Raw genomic sequence first — 12,080 nt, 5'->3', positions numbered from 1 at the left:
GATTGAATAATCCTGCCAGCCTTGCTGAGCCCTTGCGACAGGCTGACTGTGATCTCATGTGGTCTATCTTGGATTACAGCACCTGCTCGAGTGCACCCGACGGATTTTGGTCTGCCGAAACTAGACCACCATCTCCTACATCTTGGGCTCCATCGGCAGCTGACGTGCATGCCATGCAGCAGGAGGGCCTGGGCCATTTTTTCCCAGCTGTGACAGATCCTGTTCTTGATGGTGAACCTTCGCGGGAAGGGATGCAACAAGACACGCTCTTGATGTTAGATTTGCTGGGTTAGTCACAAGTTGTTCAGCCACACTACTTATATCTATGGCTTTCATGGCGTTGTGTTCCTGCCTAGATCTTTGCTTTGGTTTGTCCACTCCGTTCCCTCTCACGTAACTTGGCTCGCTGCACCTTTCCACTCACAGTTCGTGGGAAGAAGTCCTTGCCCACAAATTCTATCCTGCGAGGATACTTGTAAGGTGCCGCTGTCTCTTTGCAATGGTCTTGAATCTTCTTGGCCAGCGCCTCAAGATCGTCATTCTTCGCAGCATCTGTAAGGACGATGAATGCCTTGACAACATCACCCCGTTCCGCACTTGGTGATGCAATCACGATAGACTCTAAAACAGCAGGATGCTCCTGGAGCACTGCCTCGACCTCGGAAGGCCCTAGAGCCTGTATTAGCAAGCTGTCTCAATGTAATGAACTAAAGACTCACCAATTCGGTATCCGGCGGAGTTGATAACATCATCTGCACGGCCGATGAACCAGAAGTAACCTTCGCCGTCACGTTTAGCTCTATCACCTGTAAGGTACCATTGGCGGAGTTTCCTTCCTTCCTTGGGATGGCTTTCTCGCTTCAGCTTGATACACGTTGTACCGTCAGCTTGGAGATAGCCGTCGTAGATACCCTTGAGCGGTATGCCATCTATGTCGTGTGTCGCCACGGCAATATCACCCTCTTCGCCAGCGTCACACTCATCGCCATTGTTATCCACGACACACAACTGAGTGCCAGGAGTAGGCAGGCCCATGGAACCCAGCTTGACTTTGTTCCCCGGAAAGTTGCCACACAGCAATGTTGTTTCGGTTTGACCATAGCCTATGAAGAGTTCCCGTTAGTCGTGTCTCCTTCAGATCGGCCTGTGCCATTTCATAGCTCACCATCTTTGATTTCAATGCCTGTCATGGATGCCCATGTTCTGACGAGCTCGCCCTCGAGCGCCTCTCCGGCCGCTACACAATGTTCCAACTGCAACGGCGGAAGATCTTGGATCAGTGCTCGAATTTCCGGCAGCACTAGCCGACGGAAGGCCGTTGGAGGCGCACACAACGTTGTGATAGGGTACTTGTGCAAGGTTTCTACGAGACCTTGAGGCGAGAAGGCTCCCTGCATCTTTTGCACAAAGAGTGCAGCACCAGTATTCCAGGCCGCAAACCAAGCCCTAACAGGCAAGTCAGTGTTGTTGGAAATTGATCACATTTAGTAGCCAGACTTACCAAGCTGCCTTGGCCCATCCCTGCTCGGCCAACGACCAGTAAAGCTTGCCAGGTCCAAGCAGAAGCCAAGCTTGACCAGTTGGTACATGACCTAGGGATGTCAGGTGAGTACTTGAAGCAGCTCGTGGCCCAACAAGGGCTACGTACCTAAGGGGTAAAGGTGGTTATGGACGACCATTTTTGGTGGACCGGTAGTCCCAGAGGTAAAGAACAGGAAGGCGGAGTCTGTAGACTTGGTATGGTCTCCCAAGTATCGGGCATCTGGATCATAGGTTCCGATCAACTCATCATACTGCGCCACCCCCGGCACGGGTAGTCCTTCGGCTTGCAGTATAGTCTTCATGGAAGGACAACTGTCGCGTACGCGTAGAAACTTTGTAATAGTTTCTGTGTCGCCGACAAATGCAGCAGCTTTTGAAGCTTGCGCACGGAAAGCCATGTCTTTGTGGGTGGCTAAAGTGGTGCATGGCGATACAACGATGCCGGCTCGCAGTGCTCCCGTTGCTATTTCCCACCTGTCTACTGTCAGCCACTGCTATCAGGGTTACGAACAGGCTTCCTACCATGCTGGGACTCGCGGCAGAAGTATCATCAAAACGTCACCTTTCTGGATGCCGAGATCGTTGAGCAGCTGTGCCGAGGAATGCGACTTTTGAGAAAAGTAGCGAAATGATAAGTCCAGAGTTCGAGACTCATCATCCGTCCACAGCATGGCCCGGCGGTCTGGTGTGGATAGCGCCTGCGCATCTACGACATCGATGGCGAAATTCGAATTCGTCAGGGGCCCAAGGGGGCCTGCGATCTCGTTCGCTGCCATATTGTGCTGTTAATGTGCGTTGTGTGCAGGAGGGATTAAGACGGGTTTATTGAAAAGAGAATATAGACGCGGCTATCCTGGCCTGCCAACAATCGTTGTTCAGGTCCATGTGGTACATATAATTAGTATGAAACCGCGACAGGTTGGGTGGGACAGTCGCGGTCCGGAGGTCCGATTAGTAGTTAGCCGGCCATGAAATCCTCAGAATCCGGACCGGCGCAGGATCAGGCCCCTAGGCCGGGCACCGGAATGTCACCAATGAGAGATCATACATGCGACCACCTGACTGCCTCTGTCAGTGTACTTGTTCAACTGCGGCTATTGTCTCGCGCACCGGATTATTGCGAATCGACCTTATTCATGGTGCTGGGTCCGTCCGGCTTCGAGGCAGACGCCTATGATAGGACTAATGAAAATCACCCCAGTAATTTGACAAAAGCATGTCGTTCTCTCGTTCGGCTTAGGAAGGACCGATGTTCAAAGTCATTCAGTATTCATTACCAGTCTATCCTGCGAAGCACGTCAAGCTGCGCCCAGCAAGGTGTGTAAGTTGGGTATCAACATGATGAACAGACGCCGCGCCAGCCCAGTAGCAAGTCAGATGAGTCGTTAGAGTCGTCTTAAGCCCGTCCACCCCTCCGTCCGCGCCCACCTCCACCGCCGCCGCGCCCACCTCCACCACCGCCGCGGCCCTGCTTCGGAGGGTCTGGAACAACAACGAGTCCGCGCGTACCACGCAGGCCCATCTTGCCGGCGGTCGTCTTGGCGATAGCGGGCGTTTCGGGGCACCCGAGGCCATCACGGGCATAGATGTTACCCTGGGCAACAAGCTCCTCCTTGTCCCATTTCAGAGCCTTCATGTGATTGTTGTAATAACCGAGCCAAGCCTGGTAGATCTTGGCCTTCTCGCCCTCTTCCATAGTATCAATGATGGCCGATACCTCGGCAGCAGACGAGGTATCGGCGTCGTGCGGCACAAAGGTGATTTCTTTGAGTGTCCACTTGGGAAACCATGCTTCAGCCTCGGAGACGATGAAGATGCCGCGACCCTCAGCACTAGCGCGGGCAGTACGGCCGAGACGATGTATGTAGCTCTGCTTATCTGCGGGGATGCCAACCTGGAAGACGGTAGTAACACCGGGAAAGTCCATACCGCGAGCGACTACATCGGTGGCGACAAGAATAGCGGAGCGTGAATCGCGATAGTCGTTCGTCACCTTGGTGCGCTTGTTCTGGGAGATGCGTGAGTGCAGGATCGAGACTGGCGGCAAGCCGGCAATCTTCTCGAGCACGAAACCGTAAAGATCGGCAAGGGCGGCTGTTGGAGCGAAGAGAATGGCCTTGAATGCCTCATGCTGGCGAGCCTCCTCACGGATGGAGCCAACCATGGCGGCAGAGACGGATGAGAAGTAGGGAACCTTGATGAGCAGTTGAGGTACACGCTGATGGGTGTTGATCTCGCCGGCGGGGATGGTCGAAATGAACTTGTAACCGGGAGACAGAACCAGGCCAGCAACCTGCTCGACGTGTGGGGCGATGGTCGCGGAGAAGAGCATACCCTGACGGTTGGTTGCCTTCTTGTCAGGCAGCTGGCCAACGATGTCGCGAAGAGCCTTCATGAATCCCATATCCAACAGACGATCAGCCTCATCGAGGACAAGAGTATCAAGATGACGCAAGGCCCAGAGCACATTCTCATTAGACATGTGGTCGAAGAGGCGACCAGGGGTGGCGATGAGGATGTCGCAGCCGCCGAGGATAGCTCTCTCTTCACGATCCTTGTTGGTGCCACCGATGGCAATGCAGACACGGTGTTTCGGCAGGCGTTGGAGCAGGTTGGTAGCCTCTTTGGCAATCTGCATAGCAAGCTCGCGCGTAGGCGAGATGACGAGCAGGGAAATACCGGTATCAGCGCCACGGTTCTGCGTGATCATGGTCTGTAGGGCGGGTAGTAGAAAGGCGATTGTCTTGCCGGTACCAGTCTTGGCCTGAACCAGGCAGTCGCTTCGGTTGGGAGGGAGTAGTTCGTGAATGGTGGCCGCCTGAACGGGCATCATGTGGTCGAACTTGAGGTCCTCCGTGATGGTCTTGACAATGGTGGGGTGAACAACATTCAGATCCGCGAAGCGAGGGGTGTCCTGGGGGACAGGCTCGGTCAAAGGAGGTCTATCGTTGTCAACGGACATTTCTCTGCCTAGTTGAGGCTCGGAGTCTTCGGCTGAAGGCTGGATCGGCTGCTGAAATTCGTTGGGATGGTTGTTGTTGCTCCTGCCACCATGGCCATTTGTGTTTCTGGGACCGCGGGCCCGTTGGGGTCCACGTCCCCCGCGGCGGCGATCGCCACGGCGCTTCTGTTGGTCCATGGGAAAGTAGGAGGCTGGTTGGCAAGTGTTTTCAATTGATTGGGAGGAATTCGTCGTCGTCGTAATATTCGCGTCGATGGCTGTGCAATCGAAAAAGAGAGTAGAGGGAGGGAACAGATGCAACAGGCAGTGATCGCTTGTTCGTAAGGGAATCTGAAATTTCTCCCAAACAAAAAAAAGCCCATATCTGACTTGCTGACGTACCTACTGCTGATTGGGCTACCTCAGGATGCTTCTGGACCCTTGGCTCGTGCACTGGGCGTAGCAGTGGGGATGGGGTCCACTGGAACTAAGGAACCAAAGCAGACGCCTGCGACTACGAGGGTCCAAGCGCGCGCGACAGTATATTCCAACATCGTCGAGTCGATTCTTGCCACTGAAAACAACTCGGTGCTCCAGGCGCGCTGCCGTACATCACCCCCTCCTGGGACTCTCCTGGGCTCCCGATACACCTTCTCAATGTAGATAGCCATACAAGTTCGTGGCACCAAAAATGTTCACGCCAGTCCGCGTGACATACAACTAACCAAGGTAAGGTAGGTGGGTAGGAAGCGTGAGATGGATCAACTGGCACGCGTCTGAATTGTGGGCTTATTATCTCGACCTTCCCGAAAAGCGCCCTATTGGCATATGATCTATCAGAGGAAGCAACGCAATGGCACGGCGCGACGGAGTCACGTCGAGAAGCCCCGCACAGTTGATCTCACGGCTGGATTCGCTGCGTGAAGACGTTGTACCTAAGCCCACGCCTTGAAGAACCGAGATGCCTGTGCAAAGGCCTCTTCCTTGGCAAACTTCTGCTGGGGTTCGGAGACATTTGCACGGACCGCGAAGCCGTGCCTGACGCCACTATACAGGGACGCCGCGAAGCCATGGCCAAGGTCGCCCAGAATGATATTCGTCTCGGTTTGCTGAGCCAAGGTGAAAGCCGGATCGTTCTCTGCCCAATGTCAGTATAGAGCAGGAGATTCGGGGCAAGGAAAATGGGAGCGGTCTGCCTTACGGGCATTAGCGAGGCCGAGTGGCTGTTGGACTGCCCTGACCTCTTCCGTGGTGACAGCTGTTGGATGGGCGGCAAATCCAGCGTTCACTGCGTGCTGGCCATTGAGCACGCGAATGGCATACCGTCCGCCATAGCAGTATCCCGAAGCTGCAATCTTCTTGACTTTGAGCTTATCCTGGAGAAAGGAAATGGCAATGTCGACAATCGGATCTGTGACAGCGGGAGGATGTTCGCCGAGGAACTTGGTCACGTTGAAATTAGGGTCACCCAGGACGGCTGGTGAACCATCGAAGAGATCGGGAGCTACAGTCACGAACCCCTCACGAGCGAAGCCGTCAACGAGACTGCAACGGTTCAGTGGTCGTTCAACAAGAGGGGGCTGGATGACGCTAACAGTTTGTTCTCGGCTGCCTGGATACCAGTGATGTCTGTCAGGAACAAGACAGCGGCAGCGGCGCTCTTTCCACGGTGTTTTGCACTGGGCGTTGAAACGTAGAACTTGACTAGACAGTCACTTAATCATAGGTTCAACTTGTAGACAGTCGAGTGAAGCTTACCACCCTGGTATGTCACTTCCTTCCCAACTGGTTTACCGTTGTGTAATTCAGAGGCCGTGTCTGCCAAAGCCCCGTGAAGGACAGTGGCTACCATGCCCATGAGAATGGTGAGTGTGCGGAAGGACCTCATTCTTTTCTGTCGCTATCTATCGCCTGTGAAAATTCCCGTGACGGTAAATGAGCTTCCAGCGTAGGAGCTTGCCGCGGGAGGACCGGCCTATATGCATGCTTGAGTGAGAGCCAGCTTGCAGATTACAAATCTCCACCGAATCGGCCGGCAGTGTAAGTGCATCACTCTCTAGGGCCTGACTCAATGACGTCCTTAATCAATTCTGGAGATAATCTAAACCCCGCAACGGAAAATCACTTTCCGCGCTCGGCGCTTTTACCAGAAAAGGTACTTCCCGGGGTGGCTTCGCTGCGGCCACCATAGAAGATGCAACGGTACCTACCATGTGTGCTTCGGCAGATAGATAGAACACTGCGCGCTGCTCCTAAGATCCATGAAATTTAGCACATGCCAAGGCTCCCATGCCAAGTACGGAGTGGTTACCAAGCTACATATGCTGGCTGATGCCGCAGTGGGCGCAGGGTGGCGGCTTGGCCATTCTGGTTTTACTCACGCCATATTACACCATACGTTCGGGATGCTGGCTGACATTCCACAGGGCATGTGTTCATGGCTTAACGATGGCTACGTCATTGGTAATTAAATCCTCATGTTTCAAGCCAAGACATCCATAAGCTATAGCTTATAGGAAGACTCAAGTGCCAATACTCTGCCATACTCTCACCCGCAAAACGCATCAACGACAGTTCACCACTCAAGTCCAGCCGAGCGCTGTAAACAGCCCCCTGTGGTCCCCGTTCGCGCTAACTGGTCAGTTATTGACCCATCTGCCCTCCCTGGCGAGGAAAACAACGATATAAGTGATGTCTCGTGGGAGTCTTAATCTGTGGGTAGCAGATGTCTGTGCGATTGATGTTCCAAGATTTCGGCGCCCTAGAGATCTTTGGTACTTTCGCGATGAATCCCATTGTAACACTGTGATATGTTGTCCGTTTCATTTTGGCAAAAGTGCCCGTAAAAGAGCCCCCCAAGTTGTTGGGGGTCGCCTTGCTGGCTCCATATATCATTAAAGGATCTGAGTTGCCCGTCTTGGCAGTGTTGGTTGAGATATTGATGATTCTGCCTTCCTTCGGATTAAATAAGGCAAGAGCATGGTAGTAAGAGAGAGTGATGCGTAGACAAGAGCCTGCATCCCCCGCAAGAAGCCTCCGAGTGTCATCTTTTTGACCGAATCTGCCATGCTTGGGCCTCGCGTAGCGGTAGCATGGACAAGAATTTCGGTTGACGTTGTTCTGGGGTCTTGAAGAGCTTGTGTCATGACTTGAGGGCCAAACCTGGGATGGAGCAAGTCTACTTGTATAGCAGTTATATATGTCACGCCAAGCTTTCTGCACAAGTCTATGGTTAGCTGTGCCCGATCGCGGCTCGTAGCGAATCGGACAACAATCTTGCTGAAACCTTTGTGCACACAGTAGGTAGGGGGTGATATCCCGCCTTTACTACGCGAGGTCCTAATGACCATGGCTGTTTCCCCCGTGAGCGACCATGGTCGACTGGAAATTGGTGGCTGGGCTGTATTGTTGGGCTACGAATTTTATGTTGCTGAAGATGAAGGCTGACACCGAAACATCATGTGCAATATTCCAACATCACTGTCCCTCTTACAGAGAAACGGATAGTTACAGATTGTCCGAAGGTCTGCCAGCAGGGAGCACGGGTGAGCTTGATCGCGTACATCTCCACCGGCTTCACGGACTTTTGGCGTCGATCATGACATGTAAATAACTGAGGCATGAGGTTGGCTGGTGTGTTGTTTGTTTGTCATCAGAGATGGGGAGTGAGATGTAGCGCACCACATTTAATTCCCCTGCTCGAAATGCCATGGAGTTACGTAGCGCTTGAAAGTCTATTGGTGACATCAAAGTTGTGAAATGGCATAGGATTCCATGACACAGGATATTTGATGACCAAACTCTCTCGTGATTGCGCTCTGAAGTCTGCATCGAGGAGGGTCGTGTGAATAAGTAGTGAATATATAACAACACCTACGTCAGAGTAAGCTCTATAATTAATATTGTTCTTCGCGCGCCACCTCGTCATGATATCAATGGTAAGGTACGTGGTGCCACGGTGTTTCACACCTGGTGATTCTACACGCTCAATACTTCTAGGGCCACAACAGGAAGGTATCAAGAAATGACAGTCTACGCCGTGCGCCAGTACTAACATATGGACCAAAACTTATCATCCCAAAAAATTTCATGCTACTCCCCCCATGTTGAAGAGGCCCCGAGCAGTGCACACCCTAAGCGCATCATACACGGCCTGGCTCTCCGTCCGCCGAGCATGCTCGTCTTCTAACTTCTCCTGTGCTTGCAAAATCTCGGCCTTGGAGCGATCGAGCTTTTCAACCCGCGCTTGGCAGGCGCGCAACGCGGCGTCGGCCGCCTTGCAATCATCCGTGGCTTGTACGAGTGCCAGTTCCATAGAGCCTGCAAGCTCTTTCCGTGTCTTATCCGTCAGTCCGTGGTACTCTCCGACTAGGCGATCTCGTATCCCGCGCAAGGAGGCTACGTTCTGCTCCTGCGCCTCAAGTTCCGTCTGCGCTGCCGCTTGCTCGGCTGAAGTAATGGAAAGTCGGTCCCGAAGCTCCTCAACCGTCTCAGCTTCGGCATCACTAAACAGCTTCGCGAGATGACGAGTCTGCGCATCGATCTTCAGATCAAGGTCAGTGTTTTGCGACTCGATCGTTGTGACAACTATGGGTAGCCTGGCAGCGGCAGCGGCGATATGTCGGCCGAACACGGGATCAATGGTCGCCAGATAGGCACCAGTTGAACGGGTCGAGTCGCTGGCAACGCTATCGTTGGTGCCGTTCGTCTTCTCCCGTACTGGGGCTTGGGCTGACACGGGTATCGAAACCAGAGGTGAAGAAGACGGCACAGTTCCGGACTCACGGCGGCGGACCGGAGGTTTGGCGAACATTGGAGATGATGAAACGGCCGTGAGGCTGGGTTTGGCGCTTGAGAGACGTGGAGGGATTACGGCACCTGGGGTGCGCCCGGCTCTGTCAATGCGCTGGCGCTTGTTGCGACCGCTGGGCGTCTCTTCCTCGATGGCGTCCCTGCTGCTGCTGTTCCGACTGCGACGACCGGGTCTTCTCGGCGGCTCAAGGATCTCGTCCAGGTGCTCGATGCTCATCGAGACTTCGTCTTCATCCTCAGCGCCGGCTTGCTCGCGGAGAATCGCTGACTGACTGCGCACATTGCGCTCGGCGCTGGAACGCTGGCTGAGGGGTCTTGGGATGAGATGCTTGGCTTCATCCGACTCTTGCGACACCACGGCCATGATTGAGGGGGGTGTTTGTGGCTTGCTGAGCGGTAATGTGCTGGCGCGTTGAGAGTATGGCTGTCGTTGAATCGAGGAGAAGGCAAGGGCCTCAAATTCCAACTCGGCGTCACTGGCGTCGTCGTCGTCGTTGCGACCGAGAGAAAGGAGGCTCCTACCGCGTGGCCTATCATTCAAGCCACCGAGGTGTGAGCTCATGTCGTGCGTGGCGGATCTGGGTAAGGTGTTGCAAGCAATCAACAGATGCCTGAGAGGGGATGTAGCTCGGGCAATGAGGTCTAGCGAAGATGGTTTTTGAAACAATGACTCGAAGCACAATAAGATAGGGATGTTTAGAAGCGCCTATGCACCGTTTGCTTAGTCTTGGTGATTGGGATCGTGGCGATCATGAGGGTGGCCGTTTGATGACCTCGCCAGGCACGTTCTGCTGGCCTTCGGGGTGAAGATTCATGCCTAAAATTGCAGGACTGTGGCTGACTAAGCATACACACGCGTCGACCAGACAATTTACGCGCGACACCGCGAACTTTCGCGTACCCCTGTCACCAACGCCTGTCGTCCGTACCTAGGTACGGAGCATGAGCAACAAAGGCATGATCCATAATCGAATGTGTTCAGTCGTGAGTATCGAATCTATGGCAAGCTGGCGGCGCATCAATTATAAGGCCGAAATCGAGCAAACTGTTTTCCACCACTAAGCAAGATCACCTTGCTGCCCCATGAAGCAGACATTCGCCGTTGCGGATGTGGCTCCTGCCAACTTATCGACTCCACTCTGTCTCTCTAGCCAGTCTCTCAATGCCAACCAGCGCCTTGCAAAGTATGCTTGATTGGGGGGAATGGGGAAAGTGCTCCCCATCGGTAGCCCCCTCATCCCGGTGCTTGCGGCGACCTATGCGCGCTTCTTGTTGACTGCCGCAGCTTTGGGCATAGTAAGCGCTTGTTCTGAGAAAGGCAGAGGAGCTTCTCACTTACTCTCTTCATCAGCCATGTGGTTGCGCTTCTTGCTGGCTGGCCGGATTTCCCGACTGATAAGAGAGCTGTTGCTATCGAGAGCAGCCTGGGCCTCACTCTTGATACGGCCAAACACGTGTTGCATGGCCTTGGGCGTACGACCAGGAAGCTTGATTCTCGCCATGTCGATCTTTGCAGGAGGATTTTGGAGGATGATCTGGATGAGGAGTTGAACCTTGGGATACTGTGAGTATGTGCAGTTGCACCATTGGAGAAAATAAACTCATACCCGCTCTTTATCAGTCCAGCTACCGGACTTGGGAGTCTCCGAGGGAGTGTTGCTCGACATATTTAAATGACGTGAAGTGATTAGATGGGTTAATTATTGCTTATGAGAGTCCAATGGGAGTATTGAGTCGCTGAAGTTGAGGTAATATGGAAATGATGGCAAGACGCTCTGCTGAAGGTTCGGGAAGGGGATGGTTGGAAGGGGAAGAGAGGACCTAGAGTAATAACAAGTAGTGGCGTTATGGGGTTCCAGTTTTGGTGCTGCCTGGACAAGTACTTCAGGTTCAGCAGGGACTTAAAAGATCTTGAGAGTCCCGAGAGTAAGAGCAGTGGCACATTCTCCAGAGTATCACTTCACTGGTGGCTAAGGTATCTCGTGTTGATGAGAACTGCCGCCACTGTTGCCTACCTAGGTGTTCCTTTTGATTGGCGTATAATCCCAATCCACCTCTCAGATGATGATGGCTCTTGCCATACACCTACCTATTCTAAAACCCTTGACTGCACGACTGCGGCTCCAATACCACGACTCTGGGCTCTTTGCCGTTTTGTTGCCCATTCCCAACCCTTTGTCCAGTAAATTTTGGGTGCGTTCTTTTGTAACCCTCGAGACATTGAACAGTCCCTTACTCACGGCCTGCGTCTAGCACTTCATCATTGATTGTAACCCAACTCGGTCATTCACCCAATATGTGGCCTGGGGATGGGCCGTTGACGACCCTGACATCGACTCCTCCTTGCATGCCTCTATTTGCGAGTCGATTAGATCAGGTCCTTTCAGACAGAGTATAGTATCGAAGGCCGCAACCTAGCGATATAAATGGAAAAAGGCCAACTTACCAACAGAGCATCTCTTCTCGCAAATTCTTCGTGGCAAAGGCCGCAGGTGAAACGTTTCCCTTCACCATGTACATGCATGTGGCGCTTCCTATCATGCTTTCTTTGGAATTTGAGTCCACATATTGGGCAGCTGAACGGCCGCTGTGGAACTGGAGCCGGTGGCGGGACAGCTGGGGTAATGATTCCCCTTGATGAGGGACTCGGCGGTACATCTGGTGGACCCATCGACCCCACAGGCATAGCTAGATTGCGGTGCTGTGGGTTGTGGTTCGGATGTAAGCTTGGAAAACCGGGCGCATACTGGGCCAATGAGGGTATAATCCCATGTCCATTTCGGAA

General features: G+C 53.3%; 4 protein-coding genes across 4 annotated transcripts; all 4 read right to left on the bottom strand.

Moving 5' to 3' along the window:
* Positions 1-275: 275 nt before the first annotated feature.
* VDAG_08277 (acyl-coenzyme A synthetase ACSM5) lies at positions 276-2,318 on the bottom strand (the record flags this gene model as incomplete). Its single annotated transcript, XM_009657654.1, has 7 exons — positions 276-284; positions 425-669; positions 720-1,103; positions 1,166-1,446; positions 1,502-1,592; positions 1,649-2,016; positions 2,065-2,318. 7 exons carry the CDS (start codon positions 2,316-2,318, stop codon positions 276-278), a joined length of 1,632 nt encoding a protein of 543 aa, XP_009655949.1.
* A 620-nt stretch (positions 2,319-2,938) lies between these two features.
* VDAG_08276 (ATP-dependent RNA helicase) lies at positions 2,939-4,681 on the bottom strand (the record flags this gene model as incomplete). Its single annotated transcript, XM_009657653.1, has 1 exon — positions 2,939-4,681. One exon carries the CDS (start codon positions 4,679-4,681, stop codon positions 2,939-2,941), a length of 1,743 nt encoding a protein of 580 aa, XP_009655948.1.
* Positions 4,682-5,418: 737 nt separating this feature from the next.
* On the bottom strand, positions 5,419-6,371 carry VDAG_08275 (dienelactone hydrolase family protein; the record flags this gene model as incomplete). The annotated part of the gene is made up of 4 exons (XM_009657652.1): positions 5,419-5,621; positions 5,685-6,028; positions 6,079-6,187; positions 6,242-6,371. 4 exons carry the CDS (start codon positions 6,369-6,371, stop codon positions 5,419-5,421), a joined length of 786 nt encoding a protein of 261 aa, XP_009655947.1.
* A 2,199-nt stretch (positions 6,372-8,570) lies between these two features.
* VDAG_08274 (uncharacterized protein) lies at positions 8,571-10,797 on the bottom strand (the record flags this gene model as incomplete). Its single annotated transcript, XM_009657651.1, has 3 exons — positions 8,571-9,873; positions 10,151-10,211; positions 10,635-10,797. 3 exons carry the CDS (start codon positions 10,795-10,797, stop codon positions 8,571-8,573), a joined length of 1,527 nt encoding a protein of 508 aa, XP_009655946.1.
* Between the last annotated feature and the right edge of the window lie 1,283 nt (positions 10,798-12,080).

This window comes from Verticillium dahliae, genomic scaffold, assembly GCF_000150675.1.
Source record: "Verticillium dahliae VdLs.17 supercont1.19 genomic scaffold, whole genome shotgun sequence".
Classification (NCBI taxonomy): Eukaryota; Fungi; Ascomycota; class Sordariomycetes; order Glomerellales; family Plectosphaerellaceae; genus Verticillium; species Verticillium dahliae.
The sequence above is the reverse complement of the archived record's forward strand: the minus strand, read 5'-3'. Positions and strand labels throughout refer to the sequence as shown.